Source organism: Myiozetetes cayanensis, unplaced genomic scaffold, assembly GCF_022539395.1.
Source record: "Myiozetetes cayanensis isolate MyiCay16 unplaced genomic scaffold, myiCay2020 scf27, whole genome shotgun sequence".
NCBI lineage: Eukaryota > Metazoa > Chordata > Aves > Passeriformes > Tyrannidae > Myiozetetes > Myiozetetes cayanensis.
The window spans coordinates 5,607,917-5,632,871 of record NW_026087488.1 but is presented as its reverse complement, the minus strand read 5'-3'; the positions used below and the strand labels follow the sequence as shown (position 1 = coordinate 5,632,871).

At 44.1% G+C, this 24,955-nt stretch overlaps 3 protein-coding genes and 1 long non-coding RNA gene across 6 annotated transcripts in view; 2 read left to right on the top strand and 2 right to left on the bottom strand.

The window, feature by feature from the left end:
* LOC126643362 (merlin-like) overlaps positions 1-10,649 on the bottom strand; it is a 30,925-nt gene extending 20,276 nt beyond the window's left edge. The window contains exon 1 of the mRNA XM_050321641.1: positions 10,168-10,649. The gene's annotated coding sequence lies outside the window, so the exon portion shown is untranslated. The remainder of the gene's footprint in view (positions 1-10,167) is intronic.
* Positions 3,997-6,970, top strand: MRPS17 (mitochondrial ribosomal protein S17). Its single transcript, XM_050321645.1, has 3 exons — positions 3,997-4,087; positions 5,325-5,471; positions 6,232-6,970. The coding sequence occupies exons 2-3, from the start codon at positions 5,349-5,351 to the stop codon at positions 6,520-6,522; spliced, it is 414 nt and encodes a 137-aa protein (XP_050177602.1). The 5' UTR covers positions 3,997-4,087; positions 5,325-5,348; the 3' UTR covers positions 6,523-6,970.
* Positions 9,005-23,657, top strand: NIPSNAP2 (nipsnap homolog 2). Of its 3 annotated transcripts, none has more exons than XM_050321643.1 (10): positions 9,005-9,024; positions 13,714-13,853; positions 13,932-13,977; positions 16,769-16,863; positions 18,808-18,878; positions 19,258-19,398; positions 19,826-19,857; positions 20,683-20,777; positions 21,626-21,709; positions 22,477-23,657. In XM_050321643.1, exons 1-10 carry the CDS (start codon positions 9,020-9,022, stop codon positions 22,539-22,541), a joined length of 774 nt encoding a protein of 257 aa, XP_050177600.1. In that variant the 5' UTR covers positions 9,005-9,019; the 3' UTR covers positions 22,542-23,657. The 3 variants fall into 3 exon arrangements, with proteins under 3 accessions (XP_050177600.1, XP_050177599.1, XP_050177601.1); XM_050321642.1 differs by lacking the exon at positions 9,005-9,024 and adding an exon at positions 9,450-9,586; XM_050321644.1 differs by lacking the exons at positions 9,005-9,024; positions 13,932-13,977; positions 16,769-16,863 and adding an exon at positions 9,450-9,586.
* Positions 23,468-24,945, bottom strand: LOC126643365 (uncharacterized). Its single transcript, XR_007629745.1, has 2 exons — positions 24,695-24,945; positions 23,468-24,236 (listed from the first exon to the last, which is right to left on the bottom strand). It is a non-coding gene; the product is annotated as an uncharacterized LOC126643365 (long non-coding RNA).
* Between the last annotated feature and the right edge of the window lie 10 nt (positions 24,946-24,955).

Below are 24,955 nucleotides of genomic sequence, written 5' to 3'. Positions count from 1 at the left end.
AACAGATAAAATGTAACAACTGCAAAGAAATGTACTAATTTTCTCAAAATATGAAAAAAATACCAGTGCCCTTCATTTTTACTTTGAAGTTCTTTCATTTTTCTTATATAACCTGGTTGAAATGACAATATAATTTGTTCAACATTTCCAATAGCTGGGTTTTTTTTTTCTTTCCAGAATTTTTATTCCATGGAAAAGTACATTCTGACTCACAGTGAAAAGACATTTTTGAATATCAAATTTTCCCCAGAAAAGTAAACTGCATTTTAATCAATAGCACCAGTAAAGAAATTGGAAATGGTATTCACACTGAGCAGCTTAAATGAATGTCAGATATTCACAACAGAAGCAAAAGCACTTAACAGGCCAGTTTTTAGAAAAATAACTTCTTCAAATAAGACAAATCTTGCCAAATAAGACAATCTGGGTTTGCAATCTTTTGTTTAATGCAAAAGCAATCCCTGCTAACAACAGCATTTAACTGTGAATCATGTGCAGTGTGCTTCAAGATAGAGTTTCTGACACCAGGCTCCAGGGATTTATTTCTGCACTTGCCACAGGGATCCAGGCTGGAGACTCAGAAGCAGCAGAATGTGATAAATCACAGCACGTCCATAACCCTTCCAAAGAACATATTAATCCAAAATAGGACAGGGTGATAAAAGACTCCTGTCCAGCCAGAATCTGGGAACAGACAGCTCAGAAGCTGTGAACATCCACAGCTCCTCCTGCACTTTGTGGACACCAACAGGGAGATGATAAAAGCTCTGTGTGATGAGGGGAGCGGAAAGGCAGCGATGAGGAACAAAATGTGCAGGAACCGAACAGCCCCGGCTCTGCCTTCCAGCGTGTTCGTGTCCAAGATGAAAGAAGTGACATCCACCAGCTCTGGCTGGATTACAGTCTTGTCCCTCATGGACAGCGAGAAACCAGGGCCTGAGCAAAATGTTGGGGTGTGAGGGAAACTGGGAACAGCAGGGAAGAGCAGGAAGAACTGGCAAGGCAACTCTTGCAGGGACTGATGCTTATCTGTATCACAGCACCAGGTGGGCAGCGAGTTACACCACAGTGCTGCACTTCTATCCCAGTGGGAAATAACCCTCACATCAGATACCACTGACTTACAGCATTCACTGACAATTGCAAGCAGAAAAAAAAAACCAAAAAACACCACATTAAATCAGCATTTCCCCCCTTCCCCAATGTTCAATAACTCCGCCAGAATTCGGTACCTTAGAGACAGCCACAGAGAAATACCTCAAGGAACAAGCTGCAGTTAACCCGCCCAAGAGCTGGGAGTACGTTTTATTTCCAGTTTAGTATTTCCAAGGTGAATGGATCGTTTCTGCAGGGCTCTCCACCGGATATAAAAACTTCCCTTCACAGGGCACTTGCTCTCAGTGACAACTGTGTGTGAACTGTTCCCACCCATCACACTTTGGTCAGATGTACTGCTGTGAAAAAGCAGTTGTTTTCACACACACACACAAAAATCAGCAGCAGTTTTTAAGGTGAGAACTCCTCAGTCTCAGCTGCACATAGACAAGGAATTAATGGCAATTGAGACCCCTCTCTTACACCCCCAAAAGCAATCTGCCCTTAAGGATCAGCACAGGCACAGGGGCAGCAACTGAACCAGCTGCCACCAAAGTCCTTACAGGAGCTGGAAATACAAAACCCTTGGGAGTGCAGTGAGGACGAAGGAGACAAGGCTTGGGAAGTACTTCAAGAGCCACCACCAGAAGATGCTTGAAGCATCAGCTGCAAAAGCACATTAACACAGACACTACTACAGTTCGAAAGACTCCTGTCATCACTGAAATATTTACTGCAACTCTGAGTCGCAAATTCCCCTGACTCATTATGCTTCTCCCAGTTCCTGAATTTCCATACTTTAGCTCGGAAATTAATGCAAGCAATTTGAATGCAGACAGCACAGGAAAGCGTTGTGGGCTTTTTACAGTTGTTGACTCACACTCCTGCCTGTGCTCCCTGCCCAAGGAACAATTTAGGCAAAGAATTCACTGTTTTAAAATGGATCAGCAAGATAAAGGGTTTTCTTACCCCTCAATGTAAAAAGAAGTTATCTAAAGTCACCAGTTGGAATCAAGACTTACCTCACAGATCACTGTTTGAATAAAGGAGAAAAAAATTCTTTTTGATCCAAAACTCCGTGTTTTCCAGCAGACATCAATATCCAGCCCTCACAAGTTCTGCCACTGAGAATAAAATCCCAGAACAACTTTTATGCTTGATCCCCTTTCCTTTGTTTCCCTGAGCTGCAGCATGTTAGCGCCCTCTGAAAAATCAAAGAATTGCTTTCCCAGGTGATACAAACGGCTCTTAACCTTTTCCTGCCTGCACCAACGAGGCTCCTCCCAGCTCCTCTCCACTGTAATTCAAGTAACAAGGCACTAAAATAAAGAGAAGCCCACGAGTCTTGACTTGGGTATCTGTAAGAGCTGATAATGAACTTCCAAATAACTCCTTTGGCGGTATCTGATCGAACTATTTCAACAGTGTCTCCAGCTGTACAAAGAGCAGCCTGTTCTCCCCACACCGGCCACCTTTAGAAGGGAAGCTGTGCAGAATTGTCCTGTTAAATAAATAGGATTCCCTACCTGCCCTCTTCCTGTGGTGAGAGATGATGGGACACTAACACCGAAAGAGAACAAGCCTGAAAACTGGGCAGCTGCCAAAATACCGGCAGAAAATGAGAAATGAACACATTTAAATAAAAAAAGGGATGACCCCAGCCTAAAGTCAGAGGGACAGAGACTGGGAGCACATTATCTCAAAGGCCATTATTCAGTTTATAAGTGGTTCGGTTGTTGTTTTTTTCCTCCCAGCCCTCCGTTTTGTATACAGATTTACAGAAACTAAATATCTTCCAGGTTAGGGATAGCAAGGACAACAGGCCAGCTCTTACTTTGTATGGGCTACAATTACTCCAGATTTACATGGAAAACCTTCAAGATTTGGCTCACGTACATCAGTTAACAGCAGGTGGAAGAGCACAAAATTGTTCTTGTGTGGACACTTCAGTGCCACAGAGGCAGCACTCATAGTCAAGTCCATCCTCGAAATTCAGTGTAAAGGGGCCCCTCAGCATTCATCCCTCATCACCTCCAGCCCAACACCTGCCTGCTGCAGGCTGTGGGGTCTCTTCTACCATGCAGTGAGAAGATAAGAGGAAACAGCCTTAAGCTGAGACAGGGGAGATTCAGATTAGATATGAGAACTTTTTTTTCACTGTTAGGGTGGTCAGGCATTGAAATAGTTGCCCAGAGAGGCGGTGGAGTCACCATCCCTGGAGGTGTTCAAGAGGCGTCTGGACCTGGGGCTGGGTGATGTGGTTTAGGGGTTACACTGGGTTGATGGTTCGACTGGACTATCGTAAGAATCATGGAATACCAAGCCAGAAGGGACCCATCAGGATCATCGAGTCCAACTCCTAATCCTGCTCATCGCACCCCAACAATCCCACTGTGTACCTGAGAGTTTTGTCCAAACACTCCTTGAGCTCTGCCAGCCTTGATGGTGCAGCCACTGCCCTGGGGAGTCTGTTCGGTGCCCGACCACCCTTTGGCTAAAAAACCTTTTCCTGACATCCAACCTACACCTCTCCCCTGACTCAGCTTCCCGCTGTTCTCTTGAGCCCTGTCACTGGTCACAGAGAGCAGAGTTGGGCACCTGCCCCTCCGCTTTCCTGCATGAGGATGTCCAAGACCCCAGCGAAGCCTCCCCTCAGCCTCCTCTTCTCCAGGCTGTACAAAGCAAGCGCTCCTCATAAGGCTTCCCCTCCAGACCCTTCACCATCCTCACCGCCCTGTCTAAAGAGACCTTAAAAGTCTCTTTCAGCGTTGATGATTCGCTGACTTCTTAACACTTTCCCCTCAGCGCCCCTGAGGGAGGCGGACGTGGCGCCTGTGCCTTTAAATACCCCGGCAGGCCCCACCCACAGCTGGCCCCGCCCCTCTCGCCTCTGGCCCCGCCCCTTTGCCGCGCGGCGCTTCCGTGCCCGGCCCCGCCCGTTCCGGGCCCGTCCCTTTAAGGCCCCCGAGGCGCGGCGGTGGCGGCGGTGCCGGTGAGAGGGGATGGGCATTGCCACCGCGATTTTGGGGGGGGTTTCCTCTGGCTGGAGCAGCTCTCCGAGCCGCTGAGCCGAGCCCCGCTGTCTGCGAGGCCTCCTGGCCGCGCTGGCGGGGCAGGGCCTTTCGTGGAGCGCTGTGAGGCCTTGGGGAAGGCGGGGGCCTGAAAGCTCCCACTCTGCTTGAATTTGCTGGTTTATCCCGGTAGCTCCCGGTGCTCCAGGGGTGCTGCCCGTGCCTAACTGTGGTGTTTAGCTCTGGGGGACGGGAGAGCCCCGTGCTAACACCCCCCGCCAGCCCTATGGGCGCGCAGCGGGGTCAGGGGTGGTGAGAGCAGCCCCAGGTATCGCTGCTGGGTTTTCACCCTGTGTGCCCCCTGTGTCCCTAAACTCTTCTTCTTCGGGTGTGTTGCAACATCAAAGAAAGCGCCTTGCAAGTTGCGGCGGGGGAATCCACCTGCGGATGGAGAATTCACAAGTGTCGCTTGTGTTTAACGACCTATGTTTGAGTGGGAGAGGAAAAGGTCACTGGTCTTCGTCAGTGTTTAATGTTGGCTCAGGTCTTCCTGTGTTTAGCTATTGATTTTTGCCTCTGACTCTTGCAAGAGTGGCACAGAAAGCTCTCCCTAATTAAAATAAGGTAGTGGAGTATAATTACTTGCAGGGAAGAACTAACTCAGAAGTGATTACACTTACTGCAAGTCAGGCAGCTCTTTGATATGTCACTTATGGCTTGAGAAGCTCATTACCTTTCTTAGGTTTCATCAGCTCAGCTGATAATGAGATGCACAGCAGCAGATGACTCTGAACAACCCTGTTTGGGTGCTCTGTGGTCACCCATGGACCTGATGAACAGGTTAGCAGCCAAGACAGCTGCTGGAGTGTGAGTTACATTAATAACTTCCACATTTCTGTCATGTGTGAGAACTGGTGTGATTCAAAGGAATTTTGTGGGCTTTGGGATAAGGTCTCATCCTTATGGTGTTATGTCCATTTTTACTGCTGTCCTGAAGTCACTTTCCCTGGCAGTGAGGACATGTTCACATCCCTCATATTGTTAACCCGGGCTGAGGTGGTGCAATATGTGGAGTTTGGAACTGTTTGTATTTACCCCTTTCCAACAAAATTACCTGATTAAGCCGTGAGTCTGAAATAGGAAAATGTTGGTATTGACCAGGAACCGGTGATTTTTTTTTATTTTGTTAAAATAGCACCTCTGCTTGCTTGTTGCCAGGCACTGGATGACCATAACTAAACAATGTCTGTCCCACGTGGAGCTGTCCATGCAAAATGGATAGTAGGGAAAGTAATAGGAACCAAAATGCAGAAAACTGCCAAAGTGAGAGTGACAAGGCTTGTGCTGGATCCCTACTTACTGAAGGTAATAGCAGCTGGTTAACAACTTGTGGGTTTTGTGTTGTGTGGAGGAATGTTCTGTGATTCGACTCCTGGAATTTTTGATGACTCTGCAATTGCAAACTCCTTAAGGACCTCGCATGAGGATTTGGCTGTGGGGTTGACTGCAAAGGATGAAAAGCACTGTGTGGTGAGGACTTACAAATTGTCTGCTAAATGTATTTCTTTGAAGTGCCTTGTTAGTGCAGCTCATTTGATCTCGGCTGAGAAGGTAAGTTTTTGTTGTTTCACACTTAGGTTTAATTTTTCATGTTGATGTGGAATATGCTTTGGAAACTTGACACTATATTAGTCACTTTTACAGTAAGTTTTATAGCTGTTTTTCTGTATGCATAATTGTAACACTGCTTAGTGTTTGCATCTGTGCTGTGATGTGCTGTACAAGTTTGCATTTATCCCTTGTCAATGCACTTCAAACAAGTAGCTTAAAATAATATTTTCTCAGTTTTTATATGTGGAAACTGTGGTATGTGGAGGTGGAATAACTTGCCTTTGAGCAGAAGGTTAAGGATAGAGTCAATATTGGATAATGGGTCCTGTGGAACCCATTTCAATATTTTATCCAGCAGAAGAACCTGTTAATTTATTTCTTAAAAGATTCTAAATTCTGCTGTACCACTAGGAACAAATACTAGATTTTTACGTGAAGGAAAACGAATTGAGCAAGAAACTTTGAAATCTAATGCCAGGGTTTCTTTTTTTTTTTCTTTCTTCTTCTTTTACAGTTCTTTAACAAAAGAAAAACCTATTTTGCCCACGATCCCCTGCAGCAGTGTGTTGTTGGAGACATTGTTCTGCTGAAAGCTCTGCCTGAGCGAAGGAGCAAACACGTGAAACACGAACTGGCTGAAATTGTGTTCAAGGTTGGAAATGTCATAGATCCAATCACAGGGAAACCCTGCGCAGGAACCAGATTCCTGGAGAATCTGTCAGATTCGGAAAACCTGACAGAGGCAGATACTACCTATCTAAGTGAAAAACTTCAGGAACTGAAAGTATGTTCAACAGACAAATAGCGGGTGAAATATTTAAGCAAAGATCTTCCAGCTTTGCCTCTCTCTGTCAGGGGTGTTTGAGGCCCTGCTGTGGTATGTTAAATGTTTCAGTGAAATCTGTAGTCAAAATAAATAGTAAATGTAGTTGCTTATATGAGGAGATGGTACAGACTGATGAGCACTCCAGAGCTTTGAATGAAAATGTAGAGGAAATGCAAGTTTAGTGTTATCACTTCATTTTATTGCCTGTAGTTTTGCCACAAGCAGTGACAGTTCCCAAAGCCAGCTGCCCTCCTGGAATGACTCTTCTGTGTTGAGAAAAGAAAATACAACTGTATGATGTTTCATTTTGGTGGGAGGGCCATTATAGTACTTGATTGCTCTGTATTTCAGACAGTCTTTTGTGGTTTGTAGGATTACTGGAGATAATGCTATTAAAGCTTTTGAAAGGAAGTGCAGAATTTTAAAACCAGCTCCATGCCTGTGTCCTTATTTCCACTTACAGTCACTCATCCCACACTGCAGTGCCTTCTGACTTCCAAAATCTCTAACAAAACCACAGCCCCTTGCCTTTATAGTGGCAGTAAGGTGAGAAGAACACCTTTGGGCAGCTCAGAATGGTTGGCTTGGTAACTTGTCCAAAGGGAGTATTTAGTTCTGGGAGAGCTGGATCTCTTTGAACTGCCAGCAGGACAGAGAAGCTGATGAGAATACAAAGCCAAAAAAGTAAAAGTAAAGATGGTTAGATTTAGTCCCATCAGAAAAGCGAATTAAAGCAACACATTTTGGGGAGATACAGGTGCTGATTTGCTGCATGCTTTAATATGGAGCTGGAAGGCCATAGCAGTTAATGATAAAAGATGACTTTATCCTGATAGAGCTCTGGGGATATTGTGTCCTGCCTTCCAGGACAAAAAGCAAGCTGAGATTGTGCAGCTGTTGCAGCAGCCTTGTGTTCCTGACTCTTCCTTTGGATCTAAAGGAGCATCTGCCTCACAACCCGGCAGCTGTGGGAGAGGAGTGTGGGGTATGAAAGTTTTGAGAAAGCTTTTTGGAGTGCCTGCCTCTGTCATTGGTTTTTGTTTAAGATCAGAAGCTAAACAAGGTGTAACTGAGCAGAGTTCCTCTGATTTAAAATAATTTCCTTAAAGAAACTGAGCCATCTTGTACTAGTAGCTGCTAGTTGTTCTCTTCCAGTGTGTAAATCATTTGCCCTTTAGCTTCCTGCACCTGCACAAAATCAGTTTTGTCCGCCCACAAACCACTAAAAAAAGTCTGATTTTACTCAGCAAATTATTTGGGACAGGAAGAATGAAAAACTTAAAATTCCTTCAGTGCTCCAAACCAAAAAATGCTGCTCTTTGAATGCTTGTCCTCGCGTGCTGTCCTGTGTGTCAGGTCAGTGGGATGGGATGTCAAGACACCTTGACTGAAATATCTCTGTGTAAAATAATGTGACCACGGTCCCTGAGTTTGAGGAGGTGCCTTAAGCAGGTGGCTGTAGGTTATTCTTGGTGATGTTTGCTGCAGAGGTTTAGGGTTATGTAAATTACTCAGTAACTGTAGCTGGTTGATGGAGGCCCTCAGCCAAGGGGAGGAAACCTGGGCTTTGACTCCTGTCCAGGTGAATGTAAAACGTGAAACTTCATCCAAGCAGAGATTGAGAGATATCAGACCCAGGTCAGAACATGGCCCTGGGCTGTAGCAAATACACTGAAGTTGTGTCTAAGAAGGGAGTAAAGAAACTTGATCCTCAGTACACGCAAAATGAGTGTTCTAATAACTAGACATAATATTTATAAGAAATAGGAAGAGTTTCCTGTTTGGTTGTAGTTGCATCTACATCTAATTAGGGAAGTAAATAATTTATCTCCTGTGATTTCTCTTGAGTAGCTGTGAAAATGCCAGATTTTTTTCCTAAGATTGGTTCATCACAGAAGGTTATCAGTTTTTCCAGTGTACAGGTGGGCTCTGGGAGGGTTGCTCAAGAACTCAACATGCTGTCAGATCAAAATGTGACTAAAAACAAATTACGTTTCAGACTGTTATTTAATAGAGTGATGGCAATTGTAGGTTAAACTCTTTTGAAGAGGCACCACAACAACTGTACTTTAGTGATGTTAAAGCACATTTTAGGTGTTATCTTTGGGATTACTCTCACAAGAGTGCTGATAGAGGAAATCATAAAATGGCAAGGGAAAGTGCAGCAATGTGACAGAAATGTTATAGGTGCTATGTGGAAAGATAAGGATTACTCATTGACTTTTCTATGTTTAATGGCTTGTTGCTTTTAGAACTGCCCTTTAAGTATTAGCCTAGTTATCAGTTTATCCTTAATTTCAAGTTACTTAAGGATTCGATGCCATCACACGCCACCTGTTCAACCAAATTATCCCCGACTGTGGCTGAACTGTGAAGAAAACCCTTCAACTGCACGTTGGGAGAAAACATAGCAGGAGAATGAGGAACAAGATTTTGCACAGGATTCAAAAAACGCCTGGGCTCGCTCTTAGTGGTTATGAGGTGAGACCCTAAAGTGGTCACCCCTAAATGGGGGCTGGGGCTCACGCCCACAGTCCGGGATGAGGGGTAACCCCCAGACTGGGGCTGGATAACCCCCCAAACCGGGGCCAGTGGTCATCCCGAAGCTGGGGCTGGGTAACCCCCCAAAATCGGGGCTGGGGTCACCTCAATAGGGCGTTGGGAGGCCTTCCCCACCACACACACACACAACTAGTCTGGATCCCCCCTAAACAAACAGGGGCCTGGCCTTCCCCCAGACAGGGGGCTTGGGTTTCCCTCGAGGCAGGAGGGGACGCTCAGAGCGGGGCTGGGCCCCCCACACTAATCTGTGACTCCCCCTAACCCGCTGCGGGTCCCCCAGGGCTGAGGGGCCGTGAGGGGTCCCCGCGCGGGGCAGCCGCGCATGCGCACAGGCGGGTCCCCGCCAGGGGGCGTGGCCGCAGCCCCCGGCCCAGCAGGGAGGCGGCCGGAGCAAGATGGCGGCGCGAGTGCTGCTGCGGCGGAGCCTGGCGGGAGCGGCCGCCGTGCCGCGCCTGCCGCCCGGCGGCGGGCTGGCCCTCAGGTGAGCCCCGAGGGGCCGAGCGGGCGGGACGGGGCCGCCGCGGGAGGCTGGGCGGGGGAGCCGGGGCCGCCCGCGCAGAGCTCCCCCCCCACACACTCTCCGCCCGCGCCGCTCCCCTTCCCCGGCTGGAAATGGCGCCCCGGTCGTGGGGCAGCGGCCGGGCCTGGGGCGGGGAGTGCGGCTCGGCGGGGTGTCCCTCAAGGTCACGGGCCGCAAGGCCGGCCCCTTCTTTCCCTCCCCCGAGTCCGCCCCTGGGTGGGAGGATGGCCGCGCCGCTGACCCGCCGGGGACGGGGCACCCGCCGCCCCCGGAGCCCTGGCTCAGGATGCACCGGCACCCCTTCCCTGCACCGACACCTCACCCCTGCACCGGCACGGGCACTTCAGCCTGGCACTGACACCTCACCGCTGCACCGGCCTCCCCTTCCCTGCATGGACACCCTTCCCCTGCACGGACAGCTCACCCCTGCACTGACACCCCACCCATGAACTGCCGTCCTTCCCCTCCGCCCACCCTTTCCCCTGCTTGGACACTCCTCCCCTGCACACAGCAGGGAGCACAGGCACCCCACCATCCCGTACCTCCGTGTTTCGGGGTGCTCAGCCGCCCTGCACTCGTGTATTCCTGGGGTTGAAGCGTCTGGATGCTCCGCACCCCTCCGGAATTGGGTCGTGTAGCTGCTCCGTGTCCCGACTGCTCCGAGCAACAGGGTGCACAACCAGCAGCATCTCCCGTCGGGAGGCGCAGCTGCTGCACCCCTGCCCAACATCCACGTTTTCCCAGTGTGGGGGTGCAGGACTGTGCACCCCAACATCTTCCTGCCTTGGTGCACAGCCACACACGCACCCTGCTTGTGTGTGTGCCCCCCTTGGGAGCCAGGGCACGTGTATCCATGCTTCCCTTGGGAGATGGGATGTGTGTGCACCCCCCCTGATGTCAGGGCACACACACAGGCACATCCCTCAGGTTTTGGGGTGCAGAGATTTGCGTGGCCACTTCTGATGTGTGCAGGGTCAGGCACAAGGTGCAGATGCACGCAGAGCTCCTGGGGCACCTCTTGGGTGTAGGAAGCTCCCAGGATGCTGGAGACACAGAAGTGCCTGAGTTCCCAAGATGGGATGCATCTACACGTTTTTTTCCTCCCTTTCTTTGAAACAGGGAAAGCTGCTGCCTCAAGCCTCAGAATGGGCAGAGATTTGCATATGCAAGACCAAAAGCATCCCTGCAAGCAGCTGCTTAACACAGGAACAGGGAGGGCTCTGGGAAGTATATATTTTGTGGAGGTTTTATGTGCATGTTTTGGGGTTATTTCAGTTTCAAATAAACTTTGTTTAGATCACAGATCAAGAACTGCCAAACTGAGGACAGGTTGTTTTCTTTCTCCTCCAGGCAGACATGGGTTACTACAAAATGTAAATATTTGACCCGATGTCTCCCACCCAGGTTATATTTTGTGCTGAAGCAGAAGCTAAGTGGGATAGAAGTGTTTCCACTGACATTTTTAATCTAATCTAAGCAAACTATTCAGTGTTGTCCTTTTATGTTCACAGCCCAGTCTTTGTAGCAAGAAAGCTAAGCTCATAGTTAATATTTGTAGGATAAGAACCACCAGAGTCAAGCTGATGCTCACAACTGACAGTCCAAAGACATTAATTCAGTCCCTTCTCTTCCAGAGCTAATTTTGGGTACATTCTGCCCACACAAGTGAACCAGTAATCAGGACTTCTTGATTTGTGAGTGTCTGGAATGACAAGGGTATTTTAGGGCTTCTCTGAGGATACTGATTAAAAATCAGGCCCTTGCATCTCAGGGTGGGTGCAGTGAATATCTGCTTTAGTAAACTTAGCTCCTGCCTTCATTCTAACTAAGGTATATATTTAGGTGGATAGTTGTGATTTGTTAGTCAATGCTCATGGGGAACTTTACAGTTGCTGGGTGAAAGATTTTACATAAATGTAAAATATTACTCATTTCATTGTATTATAATTAACTATCCCTCCAGTTTTAGGTGCAGTTTAACATTCAAGTCCTGAGATTCTCCTAATAGCAAAGGAATTTGCTTTTTGCTTCTTAGTGTTATCCCTGTAACTCCAGCTTACTCTTACTGTGGATAAAGCTGGTTCACAGGAAAAGCATTGTGATTATTTATCTCTTCAAGTTTGCTGCAAACAAATAATCCTCACAGAAGAGGATTATTAGTCTGCTAATTCTCTTTAATAAAGGTGAGGAAACGATGATGCTTTAGATGTCTGAGCTGAAAATTGAGTGGGATTGAGTCCTGTCTCTGGTGTCCACTGAGCATTTAGTGCTTACTTTAAGGGAGCTTTTTAAAACCACTCAGATTTATTAGGTGGGTTTTACCCCCCCATCCTCTGGGACAGCTCGTGTTGCTGTGGCACTTGATGTGACAACACAACTGCAGTCACCTGTGCCTCGCCTGCTCCAGCTGAGATCAGAGATAGCTCCACTCCAGCAACAGCCTTATCATGGAATGCCCTTCAAATGCCTGCACTCAGGAATAGCTGCTTGGCTTTCAGCACAGCCACATGTTTGTGTGTTTGCCCAGGGCCAGGGAAGGCACCATTTTCAATAAATACACCAATAAGGTGTTTGCAGACTCCTCCTTTAACGCTGAAGGTCATCTCAGCTGCAGTTGTTCTTCTCTGGTGGTGGTTTCTCTGCTGTGGAATACTTTTCCTTTCCTCCATCCTGCTAACGGGGTGAACCAGTTCACTGGGTTATTTTCAGACACTGGGATTAAAAGGTTGATTGTTGGAAAACACTGCTAGTGTGAACTACTTTTGTGCAATGCAGACAGGCGTGTCCATGAGGATATTTTTCCCAAAGGAAACTGAGATTTTTCTTCCCTATTTTTTTTTTTTTTTCAGTTTGAGTGATTGTCACAAACTTTTGATATGTGGAAGACAGCTTTGGGTTGAAGGTTGATAGCTGTCTTCTGGCTCTCCTAATCAGTAATTAAGGGTGAAAAGTTGACATCTGAGGCAGGAAAAGGTTTACATTTCCAGCTTATGAATAAATATATGTGGTATAAATACCACATTTTTAGTTTGTCAGAGAAATATTTTAGTGTTTCAGGAGAAGATTGAGTTGGAATTAGATTTCCCCACAGTGGCTGGTGTGGGGCTATCAAAGAAAGGTAAATTGAATGAAGTGATTTTATGAGATGGAAGAAAAGAACATTTGAGCTTGGGGTCCCTCCTGTCAGACATTGTAGAGAATCGATTAAATATATCAGATTTCTTGTCCTTCTGCACAGTTTTTGGTGATTGAGGGCTCTTGAGCTGAAAAAGAGAAGAATAATGTCCTTTAGCACATCATCTCAAAAAATTACAGTTATCAGTTGTTTTGTGTGCTCTGAGATGTAAAGGGAGCTGATATTATTTTGAAAGAGTACTTGCAGAAACTGAATAAAGATTAGACAAAAAAAAGACAGTGAAATTCTTCTGTTTCAAAGAAAGCGAAACGTGAATGTTGTGCAAAGAGCATGGATCTGGTACCTCTACGTGGTGCAGCTGCCAGAATTTGGAACTGAAGCATTTGCAGGCTGTTTGCTTCCTGCCACTTGCTTTTTTTTTTTTTCCTCCCAAATTAGACTTTCATGCTATTTTTTTTTTTTTTTACTACTGAAAGACGTGCCATTTAACTTTTCCTTTTGTTGAGCTGTATTTAAGCAACACAAGAACATATGGCAGTTTCCTTCCTATTTACACTGTACACAGTTTTCCTTATGCGTGGTTTTTTTTGCTCTTTTTCACTCCTGTCTGTCTCCATCACGGCAGGCCCAGCCCTGAGCTAAGAAAGGATTTAAAAGGAGATAAAGAGGGAGGAAAAGCAACCATTCCCTGTCCTGTGCAGAGAGAATAAACATGGATAATGTGTGGTTAACTGGTGAAATGGGTTGGGAGAGGGTAACTCTGAGTGGGGAATGAACAGCCTTTCCCTTGCTAGGATTAAAAAAAAAAAAAAAAAAAAAAGTGGGAATTTTTAGTAGCAGATATATGTAACTGTGTGTTATGGTACTGTTTGTATTAAACTTGAATGTGCCTGTGTTCCCTTTGTGGTGGGAGTTTCCTTGGTGCCAGTAAAACCTCCTTGTTGCTGTGCAGGGGACTGGCATCCTCAGCTCACAGACCTCGCGAGGACAGCTGGTTAAAATCCCTCTTCGTCCGCAAAGTGGATCCGAGGAAAGATGCCCACTCCAACCTTTTGGCCAAAAAAGAGACCAGCAGTCTGTACAAACTCCAGTGTGAGTGGTGGTTTTGTATTTGATGTTACCAGTTCTTTATTCTGGTCCCCCACGTCTCACGTCCTGTTGTTGTTGCAGTTCACAATGTAAAACCAGAATGTCTAGAGGCCTACAACAAGCTTTGGTAAGTGTGTGTGTTATGTTTTCACGTTTTAGACATGTTGATTTGATCCCAAGCTGGTCTGAAAATTGGCTGATATTGTAGTTATTTAGAGGGGAGGTGGCAAAACTCTGCTTTTTTAGGATTCGGTATCAAAAAGATCATGTTATTCTTGGAAAGAGATGGCAAAAGCTCCTTTGCTCAGTTCGCCCCTCCCTTCCCTCATGGAGGTGTTTTCCTAAGCTGCAATTCAGGATGTTGCCTGTTGTGAGAACTTGGGTGACATCTGTGGGAACAGCTCTTCCCCCTTCCCTTAATGGTCCCAAAATTACTGATCCATGCAGCTGGAATGTTACAGCATGTCCCACTGCAGCTGCCTGGTAGGAATGTCTTGAGGATGATGATTGTCTGCATGCAGGGAGGAAAGGGAGAGATCACCTGTAAGTAAAACTACACACCAGGATTAAAGTGAAATACAATTTTGAGGAGATGTTAAAAACCACAAGGTTGATTTTTTTTTTTCTCAGCTCATTTATATCCTTTTCCACAAGTCCCATTACTGAGATCTGCTCCTAAAGAGTTACACAAACCCTTGGGTAGAGTATTTACATTGGGGTGATTCCTTCCAAAGGGAGGGTTAGTCTTACAGGTTTTCCAAAAAGTTACAGCTTTATAAACATATAATAATCATGTTTTTAACTTACTACTTTGAGGATGAAACTGCAGAAATATTAGTCCTCTTCTACCTGCATAATCACCCCTCTGGAGCCAGAACAGCTGCCTTTACAGAACTGAATATTTAAATTTGGAATTGTGGTGAGCCTCACACTCTGCAGTGCTTTCTCACTGACAGTGGCCAACCTGTCAGTTAAATAAAACATTCCCAGCATAATGATACCCCACTGCAACCAATTTTTTTATTGTTGCTGGTGAGCACCAGCTGGGCTGGAGGGAGGGAAGAAGTTCACAGCTCCCAGTTCATGTCCCCCACTGTTACTGGTTGGCTGCACAGCCATGAGTGGCTCATCTATCACCTTCATCTGTTCAGCTTTGAAATGGGGCTGGATAACCCAGAACTCTTTTCCAGAAATCTGCTAGAATAATACTCAACCAAGGTATTTTTAGCTTTTTGTTATTGTTGTTTAACATAAATACACACCCAGGGAAGGACAATTAGCATTCAACCAGCTTTCTGTTTAAAAGCTTAATATAAACATGTCCAATTATGCAAGGTAGGGAACCACTTCTCTGCATTATTTCATGAGCTGCCTAAATGTTGAGTGAAAGCAGAGGTTTCTATTTGCAAGGGAAGAGACAATAGCAAAGAAAGAAGCTGCTGACAGCACGTAGATGAAATCATGTGTGGTTAGATTTATTCTTTCCAAAGCAAATTTTAAGTATTCCAGGGAAGGAGAAAAGTTGAGAGGAGTAAAAGACAAAAACTAAACCTCTCTGAATTTCCCTCCTTCCTCTCCCTAAATAAAAGACGAACAGGTTAATTCTGTATCAAATCAGACTAAGGATTAGTCATCATGTACTAATAAAAAAACAATGTAATGAGGATAATTACAAGAGCACTTTGTGAATCACTCTGGTTAAGCACCCTTTGTGCAGAATTAGGGACAGTTATCTCTGTCTGAAAAGGAAAAGACAATGTTCCTAATGGTGTTTTAAGGGCATTTTTTTCTATAATTTGCAACAATACATTATAGGGTTATGTAATAATTTATCATCCCTGTTTAAAACTGCCTTTCTAGGATCTCATGCTGCTCTGAAAAAATGAACCAATGGTCAAACATCCTTGAAAATGTCCTTGGAGAGTCATTTTATCATATTATTTACACTGGGTAGTGAGAAACATAGAAGTACAAATTAGTAATGATATTTGCTCAAGGTTGTCTGCAAAGTCAGTGGCAGAATCAAGAGGAAAACTCATATCTAATGACTCCCAGCCCCAGACCAGCCTACTTTTTATTATTTGATACTGTGCAGAGACTCGTTGCTTATGAGCCAAACTGAGTAAGAAGGGTAATTATTCAGGGAAAAATATAAAAGGCAAAGTTGAACCAGACTAATTGACTGACTCATCAAAGCACAGTGCAGTGAAGGCTGTCTTGGCCAAGTCAGCAATCAGTAAAACTTAATTTCCTTATGCTAATGTAGGCCTCTTCTAAAGTCTGAAAAAATGTTAGAAATACTGGAAATAGTCAGAACAGAAATGTTGTGTTGGAGGCATTTTTAAGGCAGTTTCACTGCATGCATTGGTGGGAAAGTTGCCTCAAACTAAGACCACTTTCTGAAACAGTAGAAACCAATAAGGCTGTGAGTAACAGTCATCACTACATCTATCAAAATACTCATTTTTATTCATTCAGCCCAGCAATTAATAGCATTGTACAGAAGACTCTGCTTTCTTAATTTTGTGTATTCTGCCTCCCTTGAAAAAGAAAAGCTTTTCCTCAAGCAAATCACCCATGTAGTTAGGCTGCATTCATTATCTGTAAGCGAGACACCCCGATATTTGTTTTCCTAATGTGTTGTTTAACCTTTTTAGGTGCTAGACATAATTTATTGCATCGAAAGAATCCTCCCATGCTTTGTATTTGCCCTGCAGTCTAATGGTAACAACAGACCTTAATTTTCCACGCTGCTGTAGCAACCTTTCCCCCCTGGGTAGCAGATTTCAGCTTTCCCCTCTGAAACGTAGAGCTTGTGAATTTTCATAGCATAATGCTGTGTGGTGATTTGTTATACATATCAACTGTAGCCTCCCTGAAGGCAATGCAACCTAGTGTCTGTATTCCTTGTTTTCAAGTCAAGAGGTGCTGCCAAAGATTCATGAAGAAAAACACTACCCATGTGCACTGGTGGGGACTTGGAACACGTGGTACGGAGAGCAAGATCAGGCTGGTAGGAGCTAGAAGTACAACAGAATGTAAAACCATGCAAGTGAAACGTGTGCTTGGCAGGTTTCTTCTCTTTAAATCATCTCTGTTGACAGTAAAAACCTGTGGCGATGTGTTCAGCGAGGGGGTGGTGCGTCAGTCACTGGCCGTGGTAACGCTCGCGGGGCTTGCTTTTTTGTCGTGCTGAGTTTTGACGGTGAAGCTTTAATCCCTAAAGTTTGTCCTGTTGTTAATGCACTTTCATGTTTTGCAGGTGGTAGATTAACGGGTTTTGGGGGGGGGGGGGAAATGCTTGTAAAATGAGGTCCTTCTCGTGGGCACAGATGGTGTTGCTGAATATTTAGGGTAAAGGCTTGCAGAGCCGGAGTTCATTTATCCCTCAAGCTTTACTCAGGCTCTCATGCTGTAATTGCTGTACGATAATGAAATGCAAGTCATTCAAACCATCTGAAAAAAATCACTGCATTGTAAGTTTAGCAATAAACTCGGGCTTTACTGGGGAAAATTAAAAGTATTTCTGTTCATGTTCATACAAGGGTACTGCCTAACTATGCAGATTGAAAACATTGGAACTAGAAATGACTGAAGAGCTGCTGCAGAGGTAACTCCAAAAAGTCTAGTGCAGAGAGAAAACCTGAAAAATGTCCTAGACCCTGGGAAATTGAAGGAGTGGGAAACCACAAATACAGATTATATAGAGGTTCTGTAGCTCTGTAGTTAGAGCTACACCAGGATCGGTGTCAGTGCTTTGTAATTGGAAAATTAACTCATGCACACGTTAATTTTCCCTGCATTCACAGCATACTGCAGTATTGGCACTGGAAAAAAAGGCAAGGAAATAACAGCAGAGAAATAACAGCAGATAAACCAAACAATGTCTGAGAGACAGTTCTGGAAGCTGAAGGGGAATTGGGGAATGAAGACAATTGAATTGGGGATTTCTGAGTGGCTGCTTTTGTAACATATTAACACAGACTGTATCTGTAATTGCATCCACAGCCTGCCCTGGCAATGTTATTGCAGCAGTTCTAGCAGTGTAATAAAGCAGATTATGGGGTGTGACTTGTTCAGTACCTGTGCCCAGGCTGTGTTAGTATCAGGTGGATCTATCAAATTTGCCCTGGGGGTGAGGCAGCAGGAGCACTGGGTGAATCTGCTGTCACAGGGAAGAGCCTCACATTAGTCCCCTGTGCTCTCCTGGAAAAGGCACAGAAGTACTTTAGAGGAGAGAAAATAGCTCTTGTGATTCTGTGAGGTGAAATTATTGCCTCGCTCTGTTAAGTGCTTGTAAATAAATCCTTTTGCGATTTATTAAAGGGATATATTCTGATTTATTAAGGACAGGATGCTCTGAAAAAAACCCAGGGTAGATACATGTTCTGAAATTGTTTTTATGGGGAAAATCCTAGCAAATGTAACAGTTCTAATATGTTCAGTTATCTTCTGCTTTTATTAATGTTTACCTCAAAAATAACATTTGCATCGTTTTTCATGTCCTGCAGAAAGTGTGTTGCTTTTGTGCTGGAGTAATTTACTGAACTGAAAAGTCTGCCCCTCTACTGCTCTTAGATGAAATTGGTATAAAGCACGTTTTTGGAATTAAGCCATCCTCTTAAATTGAATCTTAATTTCAATAACAGTCATGTCAAGTCATCACATCTTACTAGCATGGCAACAAAAAGCCCTTTCAGAAATTTCCCTGTTATCTTCAGAGTAAATTGCAAAATTTTCCAAGAGAACCCTTTTCAAAAAGCAGATGATTCCATTATTCTTAAAATATTCCAATGTGCAGTACTTTCATTAATGAAAATCTGGTTTTAAGCCTGCTACCTGACTCCTATTTTTGTGTAATTCTCTACTATGAAGAGCATTTTATACTGTGATTTTTCCATGAGGTTTGGCACTGGTCTGTGACATCCCTGAAAAAGGTTCCTTTTCTCTGTTTCAGTTCATTTGTGGAGATATGAAGGAGGTTATCCAGCTCTCAATGAGGTCATGAGTAAACTTCGTCAAAATAAGGTAAAAAGCACTGATTTTGTTACAATTATTTTACTCAGAACAAAGAACAGAACAAAAAAACCTGCAGGTTTGTGTACCAGCTTCTACTTCAGTGTCTCATCATTTCCTGTGCAAGTTCAGAAACCTCTTTGGAAAAGGATTTTCCTTTCATATTGAGAAATACTCAGGTTCAGCACCTGAATGGAACCTTTATGGAACACACTTATTGCTGTGCCAACACTTGGAATTTTCAGCTGTGTCGGGGGAATTTCACTGTCCTAAAACCCTGTGACAGCATTAAAAAAGCCAGAATAAAAATCTACCCCACCCTATGCTGTACTGCTTTTTGTTGTTGAGGAACAACCCCCAGTCTGACAGGGGTGACGTGGTTGTCTTTTAGGAATTCACGGAGTTTCGCAAAGAACGAGGTAACATGCTCCTCTCACGCAAGAACCAGTTACTGCTGGAGTTCAGTTTCTGGAATGAACCCGTTCCCAGAGATGGGCCTAATATTTATGAATTGAGATCCTATCAACTCAGAGTAAGTTTAGATTTTTTATTTTTATTTCATTTTAAGCTCTGTGCTGTCGTAAAGACGTTCAAAGGGTGTTTGTACGACGCGGGTGGAAAACAGACCCCATCTTAAAAATCTGGATCTTATCAAAGGTGGTGTCTGAGTCATTGCTGCTCTCAAAGTGTGGGGTCCAAAGTGAAGGCAGGTTCCAGCAAGGTGCTGGTGTCTGCAGGGCTGCAAACCCTGTGGTTTGTTTGGATACTTCAGGCAGATGACTAAGAGGGAATACAGGCAGTAAACAGAGTAATTACAGATTATTCTAACACACTTATCACTGGAAGGAAGTGATCTCGTTAATGCAGAGTGTTTTCCATATATAAATGTTGTGAAAGCTGTCAGAGTGTCCTGGCTTTTCTTGAAAGTGCAGTTTTAACTTTCTGTTTTGTTTTCGTAGCCCGGAACGATGATTGAGTGGGGGAATTACTGGTGAGTGTTGCCTTAGCACTTGAATTCTCCTGTTTGAGAGATGTGTGTTTAAAATCCATGGGCTGGAGGTGGCAGGATGGTACCAAAACCAATCCCCCAGTTAATGACCTGCTGCTCTACTTGCACAACTTGTACGACAGTTCTTCGACCTTTAATTTATCCTTTGGGGAAAGAAAGAGGAATTTGGTGCACAAACAACACTGTGGGCTCTGTACTTTGGCTTTCCCTCACAGAACCCTTTTATTTTGCTGCAATATAGCAAAAACCATTGATTTTCAGCAGAAAGCACTTCTTGGGGAAGTATGGCAGTTAACTAAGTTCATCTTAGACTAAGTTTGTCTTTCACAAGACCACTTTCAGTTTAAATGGGCTAAATCTTGGCTCTCTTAATCTTTAAAAGTCAAGTTGCTTCTTGAAAAGCTAAATTTCCATTTTAATTGATAGTTTAAAAGCATTTGAGATATTTTTCTGTTGATTATATGCTTCTGATTTTGTCTTACATAAAACCAGTGTAAGTTTCTTTTAATTTCTATTCACTGTCCTTGCTATTCTAGTGGTTGATAGTTAAACAGTTTGAGCATTTTCAATTATTTTGACAAAGGTGAGGGCTTTCAGATGTGTCATGGTCATTGATACAGTTTTTGCAATTACAGTAATTTGAACAAACTGAATTGAGAATATAAAATGCATGTATCTATACTGGTAGCCAGTCTATTTTATAAGATGCAACAGATTTATAATTAAGAGAAGTACTGATCTTATTTATACAACACTTATTTCCTCCCCAGCCCTGCTGGTTCTCATTCCTGCTTTGCTCCCCTCCAGGGCTCGTGCAATTCGTTTCCGACAGGACAGTAACGAAGCAGTCGGAGGATTTTTCTCACAGATTGGACAGCTGTACATGGTTCATCACCTCTGGGGTAAATTCACCTGCTTGGCTTTTTTCTCACTGAGTCAGCCCCCCCACAGACTGGGGACTTTGCCCAGGAGATTTTACCAAAGGCGAAGGAATATCTCAGAAGGAGTTATTTTGTTTTGGTTTGCTGTTGATTTTCCTAATTTCTGTGTAGGTAACTTTAACAAGCAAGCAGAAGTGAACATTTGCTGGTTTGTTCCGTTTCCATCAACAGTTTCTCGTGTCCCTCTCTCATTAGGAACTACCTGTTTGCTCTCGGTACCATAACCATGACACACCACGTCCTGCCATCCCCATTCATGCTGAAATCAGGTTTTTACAGTTTCATTTCAAGCATCACATATACCACACCTGCAGAAAGGAAAGTCAGTCATTTATTTACGTTCCTGCATCCAGGTGTTTTGGCTTTCTCTGTGCATTAACCTCCAGAAATACCCAGCTGTTTTTCACATGTTAGCATTGTTTCAACCTGAAGAAACTCAGTCTAATATTGATGTTAGAAAACGTGCAGATTTCATATCTGGCGGTTCAGAATATCATATTCATATAGTGGCCCTCATATCTGACAATTGAGAATATTATATTCCAGCATTATAAATCTGACTCCACTCATGTAGAACTGCACTCTTGCATTATTTGTCTTACCTGTGTCCGAGACATTCTCTCTCTTCCCCAGTTCCTTCTGTTTGCCTTGGTTTGGGAGCTTTTCCTTCTCATGGAGAGCAACTGACCTTTCCTTCCCAGTGTTTGCAACCTCCTAATTATTCCCTAGAACACTTTTGAAAGGAGCTATTCTTGTGCAGAAGGAAAAAGGAGTTACCTCTAAGCTTCGTGCTTGTCTTCCCTCCCCAGCTTACAAAGATCTTCAGACCAGAGAAGACATAAGGAATGCTGCATGGAATAAACCTGGCTGGGATGAACTAGTCTATTACACAGGTAACCTATTAACTTCACTGGAATGCTGGGGGCAGACTTTGGTGTGTGCCATCATTTTCTGCTCCTCAGCACATCCCACAGTGGTAAAAAGTTCTGCATCTCAGTGGGGAGTGTGTGTCTGTGTGTGTGTGTGAGAGTCAGTTTTCCTGCTCTAAGGGAAAGGAGGGACACGGCATGAAACTGCCAAGGGAATTTTGCTGTTGATTTTACAAACTTGGAAAAGTGCTAAAAAATCCCTCCTCTAGAACAGATTCGTGTAAATGCTTGTGCCCAAAAATTTAGGGAGCCAGAAGTGAAATTTGTCTTTATATTAAATGATTACCTCAAAGATTTCATGAAATACGAGAGCCTTGTTAAATGCATTCCTTGGAAAGGGAATTTAGACTTTGGAACCAGAAGCCAGGAGATCTCTGAGATCAAAGAAAGCTTTCATAACAAAGCTCACAGAAGCATGCCAAGCATGTCAGGTTTGGGTTCCATACAGTGCATTTCAAAGGAAGTATACCAGAAAAAAATGTAAGATAACTTTCCCTTGTGGTGAAAAGGAACAGAAATATTTGTCTTCAAAGGAGCAGAGAGATTGTATTAAAATCATTTGTTCTCAAAACTGTTGTGCTTCAGTTACAGGGATGTTGGTGTTACTGATGACTTGGCAGGGGGAGTAGTTTGAAGACAGTAAAAGCTGTTCAAACTGAGTGTGCTCGTGATCTCTGTTAAAGAAATGAAACCCTCTCTCTCTCTTTTCTTTTTTTTTTTTTTACTTTCAGTGCCCCTTATTCAGGAAATGGAATCCAGAATCATGATCCCATTGAAGATTTCTCCACTTCAGTAAAGTCACTGATTTACTTGTGCCTACATAGATAAAGTGACAAGTATTTGTCTTAATTTATGGTATACACTGTATATCATAGTCTGAAATATAAAAGTACTGTATTGAGCTTATAAAAGAGACCTCTTTTCTTCAGAACCCATGACCTTTTGCTCTTAGGATTGTACCAGGGGGGAGAAAATACACAAGACTCTAATTAAAAGGTCGGTTAGTTGAAAACAAGTCCAAAGACAGGAGTTCTTTGTGAGACAGCTCCCCAGGTGAGGTATGGCCTACAGTATTTAATATCTCCTGCCACACAGGCACTGCCCAGTGTTCAGTAACAGCAGCAGAACGGAGCATTGCCATTGCTGTGGCCTTTTTGTAGCATTTTAATGACTGCAGGTTTTAAAAACAAGTGTGGGAGTTGTGAAATCAGAAGCTCTGAAGCCCTCGGGGAGCTCGGAACTGCACCTGGCTGTTGGAGCAGGCCTGAAATCAGTTGGTAGCTCTGGATTTACATACAGGCAGTCATTAATTGGGGATAATACTGTGTCAGGTGATGGCTTGTGGACAGAGAATAGGGAGTTCTGGTTGGCAAGGACTCTGAAACCTGTCGAAACTCGTCGCACAAAGTGAATTCTGTGAAGTGTTACCCACGCTTTTCAAAGAAATACTGCCAAGACGTGGTTGTCTGAACACTCTGCAGGGAATCAATTCAGCTCAATACATTTCTCTCTACAAACAGCTCAGAACTCTGGGAAAAGGGGTTTAATTTAATAAGCAATTGTGACTCCAGACATATGCTTGGTCGGGTGTTTCACTCCCTGCCTGTCCAGTAGGTACTCCCGAATTGGTGTGTGAAACTGGCGCATGTCGAGTCGATGGAATTGGCATTTCGGTGTCCCATGATGTCCAGTTCTGTTTTGGCTTCACTTTAGTCTAGAATGTATCAACACTTTTGGTGTCTGCAATGATGTGAACATCCTGTCAGTGAAAATAATACCCTCTCTTTCAAGTGGCTACAAGAATCAGTGTAACATAACTGAATGTACAAATCAGTTACTGAATGTCCAGTTTGTACATTTCAATAAGTTTTCAGGAAGAACATATCAGTCAATAAAAGCCTTTTAATTTTCACATTTTGCTGGCACCTTATATGTATTGCACCACCTGTGTTTTCTCTCCTCTTGCAGTGTTTATTATGAAAAATTTGAGTGATTGCACAGATTATTTCAGCCCAGCCAATATCACTTCTCAGGGTCAAGGGCAGCATTTCCCAGTATTCTGCTCTCCTTCTCCAAAGTGAATTTATAATCTCTCCATCACATCCCATTTTGCTGAGTGTTCTAGAGGTCTGAAGTGCTGTGGTGATAAATAGAAAATACTTTGCCTTTTGATTTTTCTCCACAAATTGTGCTTTATTTTTCATGTCTGTTTTTTATTTTTCTGCTCACATGAAGTACGCTGCACTCGTGCCTTCACTTGAATTCCATCTTGAACAAAGTCATTATTTGAGCTGGTTCTTCATGTTTTCCTCCTGTTGTCAACTGATATGGGATTTTACTGAGTAAAATTCTGTATTACATCAGCCTAAAGTTCTCGGCTTGGCTTGCTCAGTGGGCCAGGGAAAATCATTTGAGCTGATCCTTCTTGTAACCCTGAGCAGGACTGTCATCTGGGGTGTCATTGTTCCAGGCTTTTGGGGCTACTGTTCAGCTACAAAAGGAGACAAAGGATGACAATATCAGCTTCCAGTCCTTCTTATTTCTCCCAGTATCCTCCTGTATTTCTTGTTCCTAGAAAATTATCTTTGTAACTAACCCCTCAGAACCAGCAGAGACAAACAGAAAAAAAAAAATTGTTGGAGCTGCAGGATTTTGTGGGTTCTGTGCAATCCCTGTTTCCCACCTGCAACCAGGAGCACTAGGAATTAAATTCTGTCTGGCAGAGCTCTTGTTCAAGGACCATGAAGTTTTGCATGACTAAGAAATCAGAGGAATAACTGGATGTTCTGTGGGGTGACATCACACAGAACAGATCTCTTACCCACCCCCCAGGATCTGAATTCCCACCAGTGGTGCTGGAATGTGGTGTGGATTTGCCTCCTGTTCTGAGCTTCATGCTCATGCTCTGGCTGCCATCAGAGACAGATGAATTCCTGTAATTTTACTTACAGATAGCTGTGTAAACTCGCTGAACGTGATGCAATAGATAAGTAATGCCAATCTTTCCTTGCTTTCCTTTGCCTGAGCCTTTCCTGAGATTGGTTTTCTTCATTCAGAGCCCAGTCTGCCTTTTTCCTTTGATGAGCAATACTTCAACATTTCTTAGAGCAAAACTGGTAGAGTTCAGAACTGAAGTCACTCTCCAGTGGTTGGAAGGTGGGGAACAATGCCCAGAAGCGTCTCTGGTAATTATCAACTCTTGTTCCACTG